At 38.6% G+C, this 22,596-nt stretch overlaps 1 protein-coding gene across 2 annotated transcripts in view; it reads left to right on the forward strand.

Annotated features, from left to right (window-relative positions):
* The first annotated feature begins 6,297 nt into the window (after window positions 1–6,297).
* Window positions 6,298–22,596, forward strand: part of LOC122052967 (kanadaptin-like) — a 32,879-nt gene continuing 16,580 nt past the window's right edge. For both annotated transcript variants that reach the window (XM_042614751.1, XM_042614752.1), the window contains exons 1-4: window positions 6,298–6,764; window positions 7,448–7,533; window positions 8,127–8,203; window positions 9,397–9,452. In XM_042614751.1, the coding sequence (XP_042470685.1) occupies window positions 6,400–6,764; window positions 7,448–7,533; window positions 8,127–8,203; window positions 9,397–9,452 (584 nt within the window). In that variant the 5' untranslated portion in view covers window positions 6,298–6,399. The remainder of the gene's footprint in view (window positions 6,765–7,447; window positions 7,534–8,126; window positions 8,204–9,396; window positions 9,453–22,596) is intronic.

The following is a 22,596-nucleotide window of genomic DNA, read 5'->3' on the forward strand; positions in this document are numbered from 1 at the left end:
CCATAGTGCTTTAACGACCTGATTGATCAGTAGACAATTCACCTCCTATTGTCGGCTTTGCTGCACAATAGTTAGTATCAGAGCACAACCGTCTCAGAAGGACTAACCGTGGATTGAAGTACCAAAACGATGGTCGGACTGACAATCTTTCCACCAAAGTTCAATGGAGAATTTGCGTCTTGGAAGAAACGCATGGAGGTATTTTTCAAAACTGATTTTGAAATTTTGTTAATAATTAAATATAATTTTGTAGCTACCAAAGACTCCCAAGGAAATGAAAAGGAAGAACACCAATGGACCAAGAAGGCGTAAGCAGACTTTGTAGCGAACGGATGAGCCAAGTTTCACCTACTCAACGTACTTCCTACCTAAGAAGTAAATCAGATCAGAGATTACGAATCAGCAAAGGAAATTTGGGAGAAGTTCTTGGAGCTGCATGAAGAAACTTCCGAAGTAAAGCTCGCGAGATAAGACCTGCTCTAGAACCAACTGATGAACCTCCAAATGAAAGAAAGTGAAGCAGTTGTACATTTGCACTCGAGGATCAAATAATTCATCACCGGGCTCACGAATCTCGGAGAAAAGATAACAAACTAAAATTCATTAAGGTGTGCTTTAAATGCATTTCCTAGGACATTCGAGTGTACATCTATAGTCGATTCATTTTACATATCTAAAGACCTTGAAGTTAGTTCATTAGAAAATCTTTTTCCACTTTTGAACTTCATGAATCAAGATATGCAGTCTTGCAAAACAAAGGAGAAAAGACAACCCATAATATAACACTAAAAGCCAACCAAAAGAATGAACCAGATCAAGACTCTGAGAATTCAATAGACGCAGATAAAGCAACATTATTGGTAAGGAAATTCAATAGATTTATTAAATCTAATTGATTCAAGTCACAGACAAAAAAAGGACTTCAGTAGAAAAATGAAGGTACGATGCTACAACTGTCAAGGAGAAGGACACATCAAAGATGTCTGTCTCAAACTAAAGAAAAGAGAGAATGATAAGGGTAAAAGACCGACAAGATCGAAACATAAGAATCTGAAGGCGACATGGGTGAGTCATCGTCCTCTGAGTCCGAGATTGAGGCCTACGCGTAGACTAGCTTTGATGGCATATCACTAGAGGGGCATTGAAAGTTCTTCAGAGATAAGCATCAACGAAGGGGGATCCTTTGAAAAAAAGCAGCAATGAAGGAGGAGCATCAGAACACAAGGTAAGTGAGGTACGTGCCTTATCTCCTGAAAAATTATTTCAATTTATTAAAGTTTTTTCTAAGGATCTAGTAAATTTAGAAAAAGACAATGCTAAGTTAAAATTAAACATAGCAAAGTCATGTCCCCTAAAAATATATGATTGCTTAAAAATAGAAAAACTAGAAAATTATTATGTATGCACAACTCAAAAAGGATTTCGAAATTTAAATTACAGACAGTTAAATTGGTATATCAAGAACCATATGAGTCAAATTAAAAAAATCTCTAGAAATTATGTACCCCTAAATTTTTATTATCCCAAGATCATGCTTAGATTAAATTGTTATAATCTATTCAACATACTCAAAAAAAATTTGAAATATTTCTTTTCTTTAAGAGGCTTTGCTTAGAATTTGTTGTTGTTTTAATTTCCAAAAATGTCAAGTGTCTCGCCACAACTTGAAAGTTAATTACTGAAATGAATATTTAATTTTCTAAAAAGTTAACTATTATAAAATGATTTTAAAATATATTTTTTTCAAATTTTAATGTTTTTAAACATTTTTCTAATTCTTAATGAATGTTTAGCCAATTTGTTCTCAAATTTGTGTACCACTTTATTCTATCTTTTTCCATTTTGATGTGATCAAAGGGGAGATAAGTAAAAGTTTAGGGAAATTAAGAGGAGTTAGGATTTTTTTTTAAATTTTGAATTTTGCAACCAATCTATTTAAATTATTAAACTTTATAATTATACATTAATCATGTTATTATGCTATATTTTTAAAACCCCTAACTTAAACTTGGATTGATGCACATTAAAAAGGGGGACATTGTTGGTACCCATGGTAGTTTTGATGTGATCAACCAAGTTAAATTAGGTCCTATTTATTTGATCCTTGTGTCTAAGTGTGCAGGAACTTAGGAACACAAGAAGTCGAGCGAAAGACGTAGCTAACGAGAAATATGACATGGGAAGAGAGTCGACGGGCTCAGTGCATCTGAGGAACAAGTTGCTATAGAAGAGTACACTGGCTGATGAGAAGGACGCAAGCGGCGGTTCGAGAGACGAGAAGTCGGGAAGGAAGACTGCTCGAGGAGAATACTGGAAAATGAGTTCGGGTGAACCTATTTCGGTTGGCCAAAATCACCCAAGTGAGCGGAGCAGCAGAAGAGCCAAAGGAAAAGACTTGGAGCTCAGTAGTAGCTGTTGAAGGCGCCTTCAAAGGGATTGAAGGCACCCTCGCACCTTTCTGGTGGAACGCGCCTTCAATAGCTATTAAAGGCGCTTTCAACCCTTTTATGGAAGACACCTTCAATCACTTGAAGGCGCCTTCGACTGGGTAAAAATTGTCGTTGGTGAATGATAAAGTTTTATCCTTTCTTACCTTGCTGGAGATGCCTTCCAGCTTGTCGGAGGTGCCTTCCAGTTATGGACAAATTTTTCAGGGGCTATAAAAAGACCCCTGAACCTAGGAATTAAATATCAACTCTTGTATTCATTTCCTAGCAACTATCTGAGTATTCAACAAGTATAAGAAGCTTCTCCACCTTCATCGAAGGAGACTTTTTAGAGTTTTTCATTTGTCTTGGATTAACAACCACCTAGGTTATAACTAAGTAAATCTTGTGTCTCTTATTTCATTTTGTAGTTGTTTAATTTAATTTTTATAATTATACTGTTGCTACTAACTGAGTTGAAAGAATGAGAAAGACATTTTGTTTTATAGGCAATTTACCTCCTATTGCCGACCCGCTGCTCCAACAATTTCATATCTGTCTGAGGTCATTTGGTCCATCAATCGATTTTACCTAAAATTGGCTGATGGACTAAACAACCTCAGATTAACATAAAAGTTAAAACTACATCTCATGTGTTCGGCTAATTCTCTTGATTATATTCATATCCTCAAATATCAATTTGACCCAATATATTAAGAGCAGTGTTTTTTTTTAATACGAATTAAATTTTTTAAACATATTCATATTTAAAAAATCATTGCTCTACATATATTGAGTCAAATTGACTTTTGAGAGATAAATATAATCAAGAGAAAAAAAATGTGGAACCGCCACATCAACAACCCCCCTAGAGTTAATCCCACGGATATGGAGGGAGGTAAATGCAGGTACACAGCTGAAAGCGCATGGCCGAGACGCTAACCCCAGGCAATGACACCCCGAGAATCGAACCCTGGACCTCTCGACCACGAAACCATGTGCCCCAACTGTGCTACACTCTAAGAATATAAATATAATCAAGAGAAATAGATAAAACACATGAAACTAGTTTCATGTCAATCCGAAGTCATTTGATCCACCAATCGATTAGGGGTAAAATCGACTGATGGACCAAATTATCTCAGATTGATATCTATTTTAATTATATTCATGCCCTTAAATACCAATTTTACCTAATATATTGAGAGTAGTAATTTTTTAACATAAATTAAATTTTTTGAACATATATGTGTTAAACAAATTACTACTCTTAATATATTAGGTCAAGTTGATATTTGAGGATATGAATATAATCAAAAGAGATATCAATCTAAGATAATTTGGTCCATCAGTCGATTTTACCCAAAGACATATGAACTAGTTTCATATTAATATGAGGGTGTTTGGTCCATCAATTAATTTGATCTAAAATCGACTTTGATAAAAAAAAAGAAGAAAATTAGTGACTAATTTAAAAAATCAGTTTACTGGTTTGCTTAAAATTTCGATGTTTAAAAATGTTTCAAGTACATTTGTGTTTAAAAAAATTACTGTTCTCAATATATTTTGTTAAATTAAAATTTGAGAGTATAAATATAATCTGGAGAAGTAAACGAACACGTAGAAGATAGTTTCATGCCAATTCGATTATTTGGTTCATCAGCCGATTTTGGACAAAATCGGTTGATGGACCAAATAATCTCAGATTGATATTAAACTAGTTTTTATGTATTTGGTTACTTCTCCTGATTATATCCATGCCCTTAAACGACAATTTAACTGAATATATTGATAGCAGTGATTTTTTGAACATAAATATGTTTAAAAAATTTAATTTATATTAAAAGATTAATATATTGAATCAAATTGATATTTAAGGGCATAAATATAATCAGGAGAGGTAGACGAACATATGTGAACTAGTTTCATGTCAATTCGAGGTCATTTGGTCCATCAATCGATTTTATCCAAAGTTGACTGATCGATCAAATAATTTCGGACTGATATGAAATTAGTTCTAATGTGTTCGACATCTCAGATTATATCTGAAACGTCAATTTGTTCAAAATATTGAGAGCGATGATTTTTTGAACATGAATATATTTGAAAATTTTAATTCATATTAAAAAATTATTGCTCTTAATATATTGCGTCAAATTAATGTTTGAAGCATGTATATAATCAAGAGAAACTAGCTGAACACATAGAATATAGTTTCATTTCAATCGAATTGTTTGGTCCATTAGCTAGTTTTGGACAAAATTGGTTGATCGACTTCGGATTGACATGAAATTAGTTTATATGTGTTCGTCTATCTCTCCTGATTATATGCATGCTCTCAAATACCAATTTTATCTAATATATTGAGAGTAATGTTTTTTTTAATACGAATTAATTTTTTTAAATATATTCGTGTTCAAAAAGTCACTTTGCTCAGTATATTGAGTCAAATTGACATTTGAGAGCATGAAATAATAGGAGAGGTAATTAAACACATAAAAACTAGTTTCATATCTGATCCTCTCTGAGCGTTGAGTCGACGGTCGCTGGGGACGTGGTGCTCTCGTTGACTCCGCATAGCCCTGTGAGTGACGTAGACCTTCGACGAGGACTTGCAAGCATAAATCTGGGCCGGGAAGGGGTTTTCGGCGACGACCCTCTGACGCTTAAGTCAGCCTCCGGCAGTAAGAAATCGAAGTAGAATGACGAGAACTATAGCTACAGTGATGAATCGCGCATACCTCCGTTGGAGTCTGGGGATCCTTATATATGACTCCCTGAAGGTGCGTGCACGCTTATCGAGACATGCACGCCTCCCAAAGTATACCTGTAATGAGTGTGTCAGAAAAGCGTGCCTGACGCCATACCTCAATAGCGCGAGCATATCCTTGATGGGACAGCGGAAACTTCCATCGTACGATTCTTTGTCTGACCCGACCGCCTACCATGTTGTCTGTCGGCGACACTTGTCTCGAGGAAGATAGAGTTACTTGCCCCTTTTGTTTCATATCAAGCCGGACAGAAGAATCACTCGGCTAACGTCGTGGTTGGCCGAGCGGGACATCTGCTCAGCCAATCATATGAAGGCCCTTGCGCTGCCGGTTGGTCGAGCTGAAGATCGCTCAGCTTTTGTTCCCTGCTATCAAGCCGTGCTAGTCACTCACCGGGCGTCATGAGCTCGGGCCCGAGTCGAGCTGATCTATCGAGATGCCGGGTCGACTTTCCGCCGATCGAGGAGATGATTCACCCGGTCGAGCACCTACAAGGTGTTGACCACCTTGACCTCCTGTCGGTCGACCCCACAGGGATGTTGACCTCCTGCCGGTCGGTCCCACAGGATATTGACCTCCTATCGGTCGACCCTACCCCTTTTACTACCAGATCAATATCAATCTGAGATCGTTAGATCCATCAACCAATTTATCCTAAAATTAATTTTGATTAAAAAAATTTGACGTAAATCAAATTTTAACATTTCACATATAGTAAAATTGAATGGACTGATGAAAAAAATAGTAGATTGATAGGGATAAAATAAAAAATAGATATATGATTTAATAATTTTAAAATTATTTTACTAGATTTGATAATTTTAAAAATTTATCTACGTGATTTAGTAAAAAGCTAAAAATTAATATATTTTTTTTACAGTTTCTATTGAAGAGTTTTTAATTTTAATTTTGTTATCGTTTTAAATTTCTTAATATTAATATTATTGACAAATTCGGATCGAATTTTTCCAACCTCAGTCATACTACAGCTCAGAAACTCGATTAGAATCCGCACTCCCGACATATCGAAAATTCCGAAATCCGAAATCCAAATCTGAATTTTCGGATCAGTTCTTCGAGTTGCCATATCGGATCAGGTACGTTCGGTTCTTTCCCCAACCCTGGTCTCGCTTTCTCTCCGGCGTCGCCGCTTCGTTTTGTTCGCTCGCTTGGTCCCTTTCCTCTCGAATTTCTCCGGAGTCATGAAGGTTCCCATGGGTCCTCCCCCTCCTCGAAACCCAAACCCTACCCTCGAGAACTCTAATGGCGAGCCTCCTCTTGCCCAGCACTCGCAGTTCAGTGCGAATCAGGAGGGAGCTTGCGCAGCGGAGTCCGCCGTTCCGGAATCTGAAGCAAACCCCAGCTCTTCTTCGGAGACCACTGGTACCGGGCCTGAAGTGAAGATTGTTGAGAAACCGAGCCCTAGTGTTTCTTCCTCTTGCTCCTTCGGATCTCAAAGCGACAAACTACCCGTTCCTTACTCGATCCCAACGTGGAGCGAACCTCCTGGGCACCCTTTCCTCCTTGAGGTCCTTAAGGATGGTATCATCATCGAGCAACTGGACGTGTGAGTTTTATCCGTTTTACATTTCCTCAAAGCAAAATCTTCTCTGTTTTTAGTACATCAGGTATTTTTTTTGATTTGTCTGTAAAGGTTTCTTCCTCCATTTGTTCTATGGACAATGAAATATTTTCTTCTTTTGCTTCCTTGTAGCTGTAAGGTGTAGGTTCTGTATTTTAAAATTTCATTTAAATCTAAGTTTAACCCAAGAAAAATACTGATTGTAATCTTATCTTTTCTAGTTTCCATCAAATATGCTTGCAACTTTATAGCCCTAACTTATCGAGGTCTAGAAGTTTATATGAAAAACTTTGATTCTTGATTTAGAGATGGAGACTTACGATTGACTATATGTGTGGGTGTGTGTGTAAATCAGCAATGACTGTAACAAGTGATTTATATGGTTGTAGACTAACAAATTTTCAAAAGCATAAAAATATTGCTATCAGGGTTGGAAAATGGAGCCAATTAACAATCAGGTTATGAATCACATGTTAATGTTATAAATAATATTGTTCTCTATGCTCCTTAAACGGTTGATGGCTTGAATTAGCCATACTGTTTTTGTGGTTTCTGATTTCAACTTTTATATGATCTTAAGGATAATGATATGGCATGCATATGTTGTTCACTGCTCTAGTTATTTAAGGTGCAAAAGCTGATTTTGTCGACAATCTCTTATGTTCTAGGTCTCAAAAAGGGGCATATATGTTTGGACGTGTTGATCTATGTGATTTTGTGCTGGAACATCCAACAATTTCCCGGTTCCACGCAGGTTTGTAACATATAGATTTTTGGTATTGTCGCATGCATAATCAATTTATACTTAGATTTATCTGCAAATAGATACTGCATATTATGAATGTGTTAAAGAGTCCTAAATAATTTACTTAGAAATGCTAGTATTTGGGAATGCTTTTTCACATATTAATGCACTAATATTACGGTTTAGTATAAAATAAAATCATCCCTTGTGTTAAAAGAACCTTCTGTATATGCAATTTTTTAGGAGAAAATTTCATTGGGTTTCAAGAGACTAGAAATTGTCAGTGGAGTTAGAGGCTGAATGAGCAAGAAATAGGAGGCGAGGGCTACTTATGTAAGACCAAACCCCAGCCCCCACAGGCAAAAACAATGTTAGAGACAAACCCAAAAAAGTTAGATTCTTTAGTTGTTTGGCTTTTTCCAATTGATGCTGGGCATCAAGGGAAGTTGGCTTTAGTGTGCATATTAACTGCTCAAAACTGAATGTTTTGTCTACCTACTCTTGTTGGGCATATGACCACTACCTAGAACTTGCAGATTCCTCGACTTAAATCATTTAAATATTTCTGGCTCCTGTTCCCTTATTCTGTATCTGCCTTCCAGTTTTGCAGTTTAAGAAGGATGAAGTTTTGCTGTACGATCTTGGTAGTACACATGGGACATTTGTCAACAAAGTCCAGGTGCTATTTGTTTGATTCCCATATGATAATATTATGATTATTTTTCTAATTTCTAAATGCCTAAGTTGTAAAGCAAATTTTACCCATGAACACTACTTCAACTCTTGATGATGTGACTAGATATATGGAGAGGAAGGCGACGACAATGCTATTTGAAGAGAGGAAGGATAGACATCTTTGATGTGATAGAACTTAATCATTGTCTGTTCCACCCACATTATGACTTTTGAGTCTTGATGGGGCAACAATTGTTCTCCTCACTCTTCATCTCATTATCGAGTTTGAGTCTCCATGTTGCAATACGTCTCCTACGTTGCTATTGACACTGGGATTCCAACTGCTTCCACCCTCCACTTCTAGCTTGCAATGGAGGATTCATCTTTTCTTTCATTTATATAATTGGTTGAGTTTAATTTTTGAATTTTAATGGATTGAAACTGAATTTAGTGAGCTAATATGGATTGGATTTAATTTACAATGAGCTTTATCTAATTTTTAGAATATTATATATATATAATGATGTTACATTGCACACTGTGAATCATGAATATAGAACCTTAAGAACTACGCTTAAGTAGTTAGGCCATTAGTTGCAAGAAAAAGGCTTCCAACCTTAAAAGAATGGCGACTCAAGTTTGAAAATTGCCATATAATTTGTGCTCTAAGAGGACAAAAGAATTGCCTTGTTGCAATTTCTTGTTGTTACAATAGCAATCCCTGCACTTTGATCTATATCACGCGGTGAATCATGAGGATAAAACATAACTTTTAGTAGCTAGACCATTAATTGCCAAGAAAAAGGCTTCCAACCTTAAAGAATGGCAACTCAAGTTTGAAAATTGCCATATAGTCTTGTGCTCTAAGAGGACAAAAGAATTGCCTAGTTGCAATTTCTTGTTGTTACAATACCAATCCCTGCACTTTGATCTATGTCACGTGGTAAATCATGAGGATAAAACATAACTTTTAACGCCAAGCACAGTAGGAGTGTTTGGTTGTAATCATTAGTTGTATCTAGGGTTTTATACCTTCTATTTTTCTTAAAACTTTGAAAATAAATACTCAAATAATATTATGTTTAAGTGTTGTTTTTTGGAAATTAGCAACGGGAATATACTTTGTATTATGTTCCATGTACTCAGAATTATCATTCCTGTTCACAATATTATATTCAAGCTATATTGTTTTTGCAGATAAAGAAAAAAGTCTACACAGCAGTGCATGTTGGCGATGTTCTCCGATTTGGTTTGTAAGTTGTTTTAGTAATGTATGTTCTGATGTTTTTCAAAGCCATCATGATTGCTATCTGTCCTTTGATGTCCTTCATGGTTGTAGATTTTTGGGCAATTTTCCTCTGAAGAATTTACACATAAATATGTTCATTAAAGTGTGAGTGCAGACATATATACATATGCATTGTTACAGTTGTAGAAAAAAAGAATTACTATGGTAGGTAATGGCAAGGTTCATCTTGTATGATCTAGCAATACATGATAGTATTTTGCAATGGTCTCTGGAAATATTGCCATTCTAATTGTTTATTCTTAACACTAACCCGTGCTAGAACCTGTATAATTTATAAAGTATGTCCATACCATGGTTGTCAAAATCAGCATAAGTGTCTGGATCTGTTGTATCTGACAGTAGAATATATTCTAACCAATACATGTATTGGCTCATATTTTCTGATTTAGATTAATACACGATAGTATTTACAATTTCTCCTTGTTTTACAATGCACATTAGTATTTAAAAAATTTAAAAAATCATTGAATTGAACATGGTAGAATCAGTGAAATTAGAATCTGTAGGAAAGAAAAGAAAAAGTAAAATTATTTCATAAATGAGATGAAAAAAATAAAATTATTCATAAATGTGATAAAAAAAAGATGTTAAAAAACCTTAAAGAATATGCATATTATGTCTCATTATGTTCTAAATTATCATTAAGAAATCAGAAAAAAAGTGATAATTATTTCATAAAGGAGATGAAATATCTTCTAAATTATCAATAAGAAATCAGAACAAAAGATAAAGATAGATCAATAAAAATTATTTAATAAATGAGATGATAAAAGATAAATAAAATTAGAGAGATTTTGTTCTTCTCCTGTCTCTCCTAGGGTTATCGTGGAGACCTACGGTTTCGGTGGAGAGCTAGTGAGAGCCATCTTCTTGCCCTGTGTAAGATCATCACCCGATCCTGTTTCTTGGGATCTGAGTGTAGGTTTATTGCTAATATTCTGGATCCTGATGAGATGGCACGCTTGATTGCAGAGATGAAACTATCGCATACAATACCATGCCAGAAACTACAACTGAAAGAGGAGGAACTAAAGATTGGTGCCGATAGGATTGGGAACTGTCTCATGGCTAAAGTTATGTCGGTGAAGGCTGCCAACCGAGACACCTTTAAACAATAGACGTCACACCTTCTGCAAACCCTACATTGAGTGGAGATAGACATTGCTGGCCCTAACATCTTTGTTTTCAATTTCAAGTCAGCCACGGATCGGAAACGGATACTAAGAGAAGGGCCATGGAATTTCTTTAACGACTTGGTAATATTTAAAGAACTAGAGAGATTTGTTGCGCCATGCAACCATGACTTTGATAAGACGTCTTTTTGGGTTTAGTGTCACAATATCCTTGTGGAATTCATGAATGCAAATGTGATGCACCAAATTGGTTCCCAACTTGGAGATATCGAGGAGATTGATTCAGGAGAAGGTGGCAATTTCATTGGCCGATTTGCAAGAGTAAGAATCAGTCTCAATATTACCACGCCTCTTTTGAAGGGAGTCAGCGTTGGAGTTGGGGAGGGAATAGAAGATGTCATGGTCGGGTTGGACACAACGCCAAAGTCCGTGAGGATTCCTTTGCTGATAAACATACTTTAGCCTATAGGGCATGGATGTGTGCCTCTTCTCACACTGTTAATAGATGATGATCCACACAAACGGAGGTAGCTAACGCTAACGACTCGGGCATCGAGCCAAGTGAAATAGATGGTACGAAAGAAGCAACCAAGAATCCCGGAAATATAGAAAGGGGCTCAAACACAAGTCAGTCTAAAGGTAGCACGCTAGCATTAACATGGATTCCGGAGCAGCCAGAGGACATTGGCCACACAATAACGAACACGATGGCTGCAAGCAGGAGGATGCAAAAGATAAGGTATTCATCTTTGGTTCTTCTCAACAGGTTAGATCCCCTGACAAGGGTAAGGAAAAATTGGAATCCCACAAATGCAGCTGACACCAGTGGAAGTGCGGAGCCCGACTTAAGCAAAGCAACAAACCAATAATAAGCGAGGATTTGGTGATGCGTGATGCCAAGAGAGTGCTAGCCTGGACTAATAAAGATGATACTGAAGTGCAAAGTCCCTCAAAGAAAAAGCAAGCCATAGACAATTTGGTTCAAAACTGCATTGATATACTGGCGGTGGCTGTGTTACAGCCCCGCCGATCACCATGAGTTGTATTGTTTGGAATGCTCAAGGCCTTGGGAACTAGAGAGCATTCTGGGAACTTCGACAGTTGATCGTTGAAAAGAAATCCACCCTCATTTTTGTGTTGGAAACAAAACTAAAGGAATATTAGAGTAGGAACAGGAAGTATCTACTTGGTTTTGAGGGTTGTTTCTCTGTAGGTTGCCTGGGTAAAAGCGAGGTCTATTACTTCTGTGGAGGAACCCACTAACCGTGGGAGTAAAATCTTATTCTTCGGGACATATTGATTGTTGTGTTAGTGAGGGTGAGAACAATTGGAGATTCATAGATTTCTATGGGCACCCGGATAGTAATCGACGAAGAGACTTGTGGACCCTCTTACAAAGGTTATGTAGTATGGAAAATCTCCGGGACTTGTCGTGGCTGGTAGGAGGTGACTTTAACGAGGTGTGTTTTGACAGTGAAAAAACTAGTGGGACTCCATGCTCATTGACACAGATGAGTGCTTTTCGAGAGGTTCTAGGGTTTGCTCTCTCCAAGATCTAGCTTGTGAAGGGGAGTTCTTCACATGGACCAATCGTAGTGGTGGAAATAATCTCATAAACTTGACAGATTCATTAGTACCTTTGAATGGAGGATGCTTTATCCGACAACTCGGATTCAGACACTTGAATTTTATAGTTCAAACCATAGACGTCTTCTTTTGGAACTCAGAAGATGTAGTAGGGACACTCGAGGACAGTTCTAGGGTGGTAGGCACCATTTCAAATTTGAACCCGTGTGGATTTTGGAGGTTTGTAGCTTTGTGGTTGAGACAGGTTGGAATATGATCGAACATGATATGAGCAAGGCTTATGTTCAAATTAAATGGTCGTTCTTGAAAGCAATGATGTCTCGGCTCAGGTTTGCACCAATGATCAATAAGATCATGAACTGCGTGACTTCGGTAAATTACAACTTTATCTTGAACAATGAAGTCTTTGGCTCAATCTGGCCACAGTGAGGTATTCGTTAGGGAGACCCCTTATCTCCATACATGTTTGTGATTTGTGCACCAGATTTATCCACTATGCTCACAGCTATGGAGACAAGCAATGAATTTCAAGGAGTTTGGATCGCTATGTCTTGGCCACCAATCTCGCACCTTTTCTTCGCCGATGATAACCTTATCTTCTTCAAGGCAAAGGTCCAAGATAGCTCCAAAATTAGGGATTTCTTGAAGAAATATGAGATCACATCTGGTCAGTTGATAAACTTTGAAAAGTCAGCATTGTCTTTTAGTCCGAATGCCTCTACAGTCCCTATTGAAGCGATCAAAATGATATTCACAACACCAGTAGTCCAAGGTCATGAAGTTTATCTGTGCTTACTGACGTTCTTAATGCGGAGTAAAAGAATGCAATTTTCCTACCTTAAAGAGAGGGTCTTGAAACGAATAAAAAGTTAGGGGCACAATTTTCTGGGTGGCAAGGAGGTTTTGATCAAATCAGTTTTGCAAGCTATCTCAAGCTAGGCAATGCCATGTTTTCATATACCACGATCAGTATGCGAGGAGAGTGAAATGGAGTGTGCGAACTTTTGGTGGGGAATGGATAATGGTAAAAAGCACATGCACTGGGAGCAATGAGACAAACTTTGTGTGCCAAAGAATTTGGGTGGGCTGGGATTCGGTGACTCATCCCATTCAATCAGGTGCTACCAAGCTTCAAAATTTCGTTCTGTGCCGGGCGGAATGGGCGAAGCTTACCGTTCCGCCCGCGTACCGAAACCGGCACCAACCTAGGGAAGATTTCGTCGGCGTCGTGCGTCGCGCGGCAGCATGGACAGCGTCGCTAGAATCTTCCCGTGCCTCCGGAAGCGTCGCGGGGCGCCAAAAAGGTTGGGGGCTACGGAGGCGTCGGGACGCGACGTTTTTGGCGGCGTCGAAAGTGTCACGGGACGCTTCCGGCGCCGCCGGAAGCCTCCGGTGCCGCCGGAGGTGTCGCTAGAGGAAGAATTGCTAGTCAGAAGAATATCTTCACTAGCACAGCTCCCTATTAGAAGAACACCAGGAGCGGCAGGGTATGATATCTCTATTGCATATGCACAAGATATACCTGCTAAAGGAAGGTCTTTATTATCAACTGGTATTTGCATACAAATCCCTCAAAATACCTACGCCAGGATAGCCCCTCGGTCAAGTACGGCACTACAAGGCATTATTATCATGGGAGGTGTTATCGATTCAGATTACCGAGGCGAGGTAAAAATTATGGCTTTTAACACAACAAATAATGATATATTTCTGAACAAGCAGGAATACATTGCTCAACTCATAATAGAGTACATTGCAACACCAACTGTAAGGGAGGTAGAAGTTCTCAATTCTACCCCAAGAGGTGTTTCAGGTTTTGGCTCAACAACTACAAGGCATGGTTGCTCCCACATAAAAGCAGATCCAAAATGCACTGGGTGCCATTATTGTTGTAGTGATGAAGAATATGCTGCGGAATATCCTGAATATGTCGCTGCACGACCTCAACCTGAGGAACTACTAGTTAGCCAGAACTTCAAAGGAAAAGAGGTTATGAAAATCAAACCTTTTCCTAATGAAAATTACTAGCTATGCAGAAAAGGCCAGACAGTATGCGAGGGAACAATACAAGTTCTATGAAGAAGAAGCATACCTTAATCTTCTGGATGAAGCACCATCCCTACAACGTAGCTTCACAATCGCAACTAGGCAGCTACGGAATTCTAGGGAATATCGGCGACAGTTACAAGCAGAATTAGACTCTCTGCCTTCACCCTCATCCTCACAAGAATCATCATCCAAACCTACGCAATTCTTGTGTATGTTTACAACTAATGATACTGATAATGATGACTACCTTGATTACTTGCAGTATCTAGCTTTACAGGATGCACCTAAGTATCCCACTTCTGAAGACGAATTTGTCAATCCATTCGCGGAAGCTGGTGGGAATGAAGAGATAATTGCAACTGGTGCAACCTCTGGTATTACGGAAGAATGGATTTCAGATTATCCAAAGTTACAGCAGTTACAAGAACAAATTTATTCTCAAGAAGCCTCCTCTTATAGGCCACCTGTTGATACTACTATGAACCCTGTCGGTTATCCTCCCAATAGAACTCTCAAGGAAGAACCAGTAAGTATGGCTACCCCTTTAACAAAAGGAAATTTTAAGAGAAAAGACAATTCAGAATGGTGGAATCTTCCGACAGCTCAACAACAGACGGGAGCTATTCTTACACTTCCTACTCAGTTGCATCTCATAGAAGATGTATTTCTCAGATGGGAAGCAATCACCAAAAATGTGGTGGCACTACAAAACTTCACTGATACGCTTGACAAAGCTGAGTATATTGAAAACCTTCTCGGTGAAACAGAAAGGCTAACTTGGATTCAATGGCGCATGGCCTACCCCAATGAGTACCAAGAATTAGTCAATGCTAGTGATGGAAGAAATGGGACCCAGAATATCATTTCTCAAATACGAAGGGTATTCTTACTAGAAGATCCATTTCAAGGATCAACTGACATGCAAGACAGGGCTTACAGAGATCTTGAAAGACTTACATGCCCTCAGGTAAAAGATATAATTCCATTTCTAACCGATTATATGAATCTTGCTGCAAAAACAGGAAGACTCTTTACTGGGCCAGAAGTATCGGAAAAATTTTGGCTAAAGCTTCCTGGAGAATTGGGGCGCAGAATAAAAGCAGCCTTTGAAGACAAATATCAAGAAAATACCACAGGAGTACATCCCAGGGTGATTTTTACTTATAAATACCTTGAAGAAGAGTGCAAGAAGGCGGCCTTCAGTAGGTCTCTCAAAGACCTATCATTCTGCAGTCAAATTCCTATTCCTGGATACTATAAGGATCCAAGGAAGAAATATGGACTCAGAAGGTCTACTACGTACAAAGGCAAACCCCACCAGACCCATGCGCGAGTAGAAAAGAAGAAACACTTACTCCGCAACAAGAAATGCAAATGCTTCCTATGTGGTGAGGAAGGTCACTTTGTACGAGACTGCCCCAGAGAATACAAAAATACAAAAAGGGTAGCTCTATTCGAAGGACTCGAGATACCTGATGATTATGAAATCTTATCAGTACAAGAAGGAGATGAGTAATTAGATGCTATTTTTAGCATATCAGAAGGAGAAGACCATCAGGTGAACACCATCCTTAACCAAGAGTTCTTATTTGTTTTCATCGAACGTACAAACTCCTATATGATAGGAAAATCAGAAGGATGGCAGCCCATGGTTAGAATTTCCAAATGGCAACATGACTGCAATCACGTATGGGAGATTAATGGAGAAATATCACCCCTGCACCAGAAGTGCACATGTTGTAAAAGAGAAACCATGCAAAAACACCGTATGCATTGCAGTATTTGCCAAATAACATCATGCGGTATGCGTACAAGGAATTACTTTGATATGAGTATTCCTGTAGAAAGGTCAGTTCCTGTTCCCTTTTCTCCTACTACCTTAATTCAAGAACAGCAAAATTACATGACTTGGGCAGCAGCAGAAATTGAGAGGCTGAAACAAGAAGTCATAAGTGCCAAATTATTAGCAGAAATTCAGACAGAGTCTTTGAAGAAAGAATTTGCTGCCGAGAAGGAAGAAATGCTAAGAAACCATCAGGCTGACAAGTTAGAAGTAGACACAGAGAATGAAGAACTCAGACTAAAAATTGATCTTTTGGAACTAGAGAATAAAGATCTTCAGAAGAAAATAGAGAGCTCAGAAAAAGAAAAGGAACCTCTTTATCCTGAAGTTGATGAATTTTATGAAGAAGAATTACATGTATTAATTGACTCAGGAAAAGAGAAGATATTCTCTATAGAAGAGGCAAAGCAACCAAAATTCAAAACAAATGGCCTCTTCAATTTGGTGGTGGAACTCTCTATTCCAGGAATAAATAGTTTTAAAGTAAATGTCATTCTTGATACTGGCGCTACCACCTGCTGTATAGATCAGGTATCAATACCTCCCCTTGCCATTGAAGATAATACTTTTGTTGTTAATTTCAGCGGCATCAATTCCAAGACAACAGCTAATAAGAAACTGAAATATGACAATATGAAGATTGGGGATCATCAGTTCAGAATACCTTATACTTATGCTTTCCCCCTTACTCTGGGAGGAAATATTACCATGATTCTTGGTTGCAACTTTATACGTGCTATGCATGGAGGAGTTCGCATAGAAGGCAATGAGGTAACATTCTACAAAAATGTTACTACTATTCATACTCAACAAGTTATTCCTGCAGCTCCCACTATTGAAGAATTAGAACTGGAAGAAGAAGAATATGTTCAAATTCAAGAGCAAGTGTGCACATGGCAACCAGGGCAGTATTTGCAAGACCTAATTACTGAATTAACCAACACTGGTTATATTGGGGACAACCCTATGAAATTCTGGAGTTCTAATTTAGTCACCTGCAAGCTAGATATTAAGAATCCAGATCTGACTATTGAGGACAGACCGCTTAAACACGTGACCCCTCAAATGCAAGACTCTTTCAGAAAACATATTAAGTCCTTGCTGGACCTCAAGGTTATCAGGCCAAGTAACAGTCGTCATAGGACTACGGCCATTATAGTTTATTCTGGCACAACTGTGGACCCCAAAACAGGAAAAGAAACGAAAGGAAAGGAACGAATGGTCTTTAATTACAAAAGACTGAATGATAATACCCATAAAGACCAATACAGCCTTCCAGGTATCAATTCAATAATACACAGAGTAGGAAGAAGCAAGATATTTTCTAAGTTTGATCTTAAGAGCGGCTTCCATCAAGTAGCTATGGATCCTGAATCAGTACCATGGACAGCTTTCTGGGTGCCAGATGGCCTTTTTGAATGGCTTGTTATGCCTTTCGGCCTTAAAAATGCTCCTGCCGTCTTCCAACGCAAGATGGATAACTGCTTTAAAGGTACTGAAAAATTTATAGCAGTTTATATTGACGATATTCTAGTCTTTTCAGAAAACGAAGAAGAGCATCGTAAGCATTGCAAGGTTCTTCTAAAGATCTGTCAGCAAAATGGGCTAATATTAAGCCCAACAAAGATGAAGATAGGAAGTCCAACAATAGAATTCCTTGGGGCTACTATTGGGCATTCAAAAATTAAACTACAGCCCCATATAATTTCAAAGGTGGCGGATTTTAGCAATCAAGACCTCCAGACTACTAAAGGATTGCGATCTTGGCTTGGGATTCTTAATTACGCCCGTTCTTATATCCCTAATCTGGGAAAAATACTGGGTCCTCTGTATTCAAAGACATCTCCAAATGGGGAAAAACGGATGAATACCCAGGATTGGGCATTGGTAGATAAAATAAAGGCAATAGTCAAAACACTTCCGGATTTAGCAATACCCCCTACCAGCTGCTTCATCATCATTGAATCTGATGGATGTATGGAAGGATGGGGAGGAGTTCTAAAATGGAAACCCCAAAAATTTGACCCAAAATCCTCAGAATTAATATGTGCCTATGCGAGTGGCAAATTCTCCCCGCCAAAGTCCACTATAGATGCGGAAATTCATGCCATTATGAATTGCATGAATAGCTTCAAAATATATTATCTTGATAAAGAAGAGCTTCTAATTCGAACAGATTGCCAGGCGATTATAAGCTTCTTCAACAAAACTGCACAAAATAAGCCTTCCCGCGTTCGCTGGATAGCTTTTACTGATTTCATTACCGGCTTGGGCATTACTGTTCAATTTCAGCATATAGACGATAAGGAGAACCATTTAGCTGATGCTTTATCCAGACTTGTCTGTTTTATTATAGGTCCATGGAACCCATCCGACGAAGATATAACTATAATGACTCACTTCAACGAGGCCTTGGAGCAACTGGAGAGCAGGCCACATACCCAGACCTCCCAACACCTTGCGGGCCTTATCCATTATTGGACCAATATGAAGAACTCGCTGAAGGAATCGGGCCAAGTACCAACACTCCATATGAAAAAGACAAAAGACAGCACATGGAGGACATCGAAAGCACCGCAGCAAGGAATCTACTCAACAGCTTGTGGGAACTCAAGCTTATCATCAACGCAAAAGAAAAAGACTTTTCCAGACGCTGCCAAGTCAAAAGAGGACTCTACCTCTACTTTCAAGACGCTTTACCCGAGGTGATGCAGACTAAAGGTGCATTATTGGACACCTTTATTCACGTGCAAGGAATCGTCCAGAAAATAAAGGAGACACCACCATAAGAAAGCAGAGCAATGGTGGGCCCTAAAAATCCAAAGAGATAATAGCAAATCTTTTCACATGGGTTGAGCCTCGGGGAGCCGCCCATTTGTAAAAGAATATAGCTGTAAAGGCATGCATAAAAAGAAGAGATAAGGCTCTTGTGAATGACGATGGGGCCCAATGAGCGCCCGATTCACAGCCTAACCTTCTCATCTTTTCTTCTATATAAGCATCCTAGTTTCTCATTGCAGAACACACACCGCTTCACGGTACAAGTTCTACTTTGAGCTTAAGCATTAAAAGCTTTTGTAAGTTCTGTTTTTAAGTACCTTTTCTTGTAATTTAGTCCTGTACTTTTCTCTTTGGTACATTATCTAAGTTATTTGAAAAGAAGACGTTACCGCTAACCTTATTGATATCACATTCTCATCTTTTCCGCTTGATACCAATAAGGTTAGCAGTAACGTCTTCTTTTCAAATAACTTAGATAATGTACCAAAGAGAAAAGTACAGGACTAAATTACAAGAAAAGGTACTTAAAAACAGAACTTACAAAAGCTTTTAATGCTTAAGCTCAAAGTAGAACTTGTACCGTGAAGCGGTGTGTGTTCTGCAATGAGAAACTAGGATGCTTATATAGAAGAAAAGATGAGAAGGTTAGGCTGTGAATCGGGCGCTCATTGGGCCCCATCGTCATTCACAAGAGCCTTATCTCTTCTTTTTATGCATGCCTTTACAGCTATATTCTTTTACAAATGGGCGGCTCCCCGAGGCTCAACCCATCTCTTTCGATTTTTAGGCCCACCATCGCTCGCTTTCTTATGGTGGTGTCTCCTTTATTTTCTGGACGATTCCTTGCACGTGAATAAAGGTGTCCAATAATGCACCTTTAGTCTGCATCACCTCGGGTAAAGCGTCTTGAAAGTAGAGGTAGAGTCCTCTTTTGACTTGGCAGCGTCTGGAAAAGTCTTTTTCTTTTGCGTTGATGATAAGCTTGAGTTCCCACAAGCTGTTGAGTAGATTCCTTGCTGCGGTGCTTTCGATGTCCTCCATGTGCTGTCTTTTGTCTTTTTCATATGGAGTGTTGGTACTTGGCCCGATTCCTTCAGCGAGTTCTTCATATTGGTCCAATAATGGATAAGGCCCGCAAGGTGTTGGGAGGTCTGGGTATGTGGCCTGCTCTCCAGTTGCTCCAAGGCCTCGTTGAAGTGAGTCATTATAGTTATATCTTCGTCGGATGGGTTCCATGGACCTATAATAAAACAGACAAGACTGGATAAAGCATCAGCTAAATGGTTCTCCTTATCGTCTATATGCTGAAATTGAACAGTAATGCCCAAGCCGGTAATGAAATCAGTAAAAGCTATCCAGCGAACGCGGGAAGGCTTATTTTGTGCAGTTTTGTTGAAGAAGCTTATAATCGCCTGGCAATCTGTTCGAATTAGAAGCTCTTCTTTATCAAGATAATATATTTTGAAGCTATTCATGCAATTCATAATGGCATGAATTTCCGCATCTATAGTGGACTTTGGCGGGGAGAATTTGCCACTCGCATAGGCACATATTAATTCTGAGGATTTTGGGTCAAATTTTTGGGGTTTCCATTTTAGAACTCCTCCCCATCCTTCCATACATCCATCAGATTCAATGATGATGAAGCAGCTGGTAGGGGGTATTGCTAAATCCGGAAGTGTTTTGACTATTGCCTTTATTTTATCTACCAATGCCCAATCCTGGGTATTCATCCGTTTTTCCCCATTTGGAGATGTCTTTGAATACAGAGGACCCAGTATTTTTCCCAGATTAGGGATATAAGAACGGGCGTAATTAAGAATCCCAAGCCAAGATCGCAATCCTTTAGTAGTCTGGAGGTCTTGATTGCTAAAATCCGCCACCTTTGAAATTATATGGGGCTGTAGTTTAATTTTTGAATGCCCAATAGTAGCCCCAAGGAATTCTATTGTTGGACTTCCTATCTTCATCTTTGTTGGGCTTAATATTAGCCCATTTTGCTGACAGATCTTTAGAAGAACCTTGCAATGCTTACGATGCTCTTCTTCGTTTTCTGAAAAGACTAGAATATCGTCAATATAAACTGCTATAAATTTTTCAGTACCTTTAAAGCAGTTATCCATCTTGCGTTGGAAGACGGCAGGAGCATTTTTAAGGCCGAAAGGCATAACAAGCCATTCAAAAAGGCCATCTGGCACCCAGAAAGCTGTCCATGGTACTGATTCAGGATCCATAGCTACTTGATGGAAGCCGCTCTTAAGATCAAACTTAGAAAATATCTTGCTTCTTCCTACTCTGTGTATTATTGAATTGATACCTGGAAGGCTGTATTGGTCTTTATGGGTATTATCATTCAGTCTTTTGTAATTAAAGACCATTCGTTCCTTTCCTTTCGTTTCTTTTCCTGTTTTGGGGTCCACAGTTGTGCCAGAATAAACTATAATGGCCGTAGTCCTATGACGACTGTTACTTGGCCTGATAACCTTGAGGTCCAGCAAGGACTTAATATGTTTTCTGAAAGAGTCTTGCATTTGAGGGGTCACGTGTTTAAGCGGTCTGTCCTCAATAGTCAGATCTGGATTCTTAATATCTAGCTTGCAGGTGACTAAATTAGAACTCCAGAATTTCATAGGGTTGTCCCCAATATAACCAGTGTTGGTTAATTCAGTAATTAGGTCTTGCAAATACTGCCCTGGTTGCCATGTGCACACTTGCTCTTGAATTTGAACATATTCTTCTTCTTCCAGTTCTAATTCTTCAATAGTGGGAGCTGCAGGAATAACTTGTTGAGTATGAATAGTAGTAACATTTTTGTAGAATGTTACCTCATTGCCTTCTATGCGAACTCCTCCATGCATAGCACGTATAAAGTTGCAACCAAGAATCATGGTAATATTTCCTCCCAGAGTAAGGGGGAAAGCATAAGTATAAGGTATTCTGAACTGATGATCCCCAATCTTCATATTGTCATATTTCAGTTTCTTATTAGCTGTTGTCTTGGAATTGATGCCGCTGAAATTAACAACAAAAGTATTATCTTCAATGGCAAGGGGAGGTATTGATACCTGATCTATACAGCAGGTGGTAGCGCCAGTATCAAGAATGACATTTACTTTAAAACTATTTATTCCTGGAATAGAGAGTTCCACCACCAAATTGAAGAGGCCATTTGTTTTGAATTTTGGTTGCTTTGCCTCTTCTATAGAGAATATCTTCTCTTTTCCTGAGTCAATTAATACATGTAATTCTTCTTCATAAAATTCATCAACTTCAGGATAAAGAGGTTCCTTTTCTTTTTCTGAGCTCTCTATTTTCTTCTGAAGATCTTTATTCTCTAGTTCCAAAAGATCAATTTTTAGTCTGAGTTCTTCATTCTCTGTGTCTACTTCTAACTTGTCAGCCTGATGGTTTCTTAGCATTTCTTCCTTCTCGGCAGCAAATTCTTTCTTCAAAGACTCTGTCTGAATTTCTGCTAATAATTTGGCACTTATGACTTCTTGTTTCAGCCTCTCAATTTCTGCTGCTGCCCAAGTCATGTAATTTTGCTGTTCTTGAATTAAGGTAGTAGGAGAAAAGGGAACAGGAATTGACCTTTCTACAGGAATACTCATATCAAAGTAATTCCTTGTACGCATACCGCATGATGTTATTTGGCAAATACTGCAATGCATACGGTGTTTTTGCATGGTTTCTCT

This window comes from Zingiber officinale, chromosome 3A, assembly GCF_018446385.1.
Source record: "Zingiber officinale cultivar Zhangliang chromosome 3A, Zo_v1.1, whole genome shotgun sequence".
In the NCBI taxonomy this organism is placed as follows: domain Eukaryota; kingdom Viridiplantae; phylum Streptophyta; class Magnoliopsida; order Zingiberales; family Zingiberaceae; genus Zingiber; species Zingiber officinale.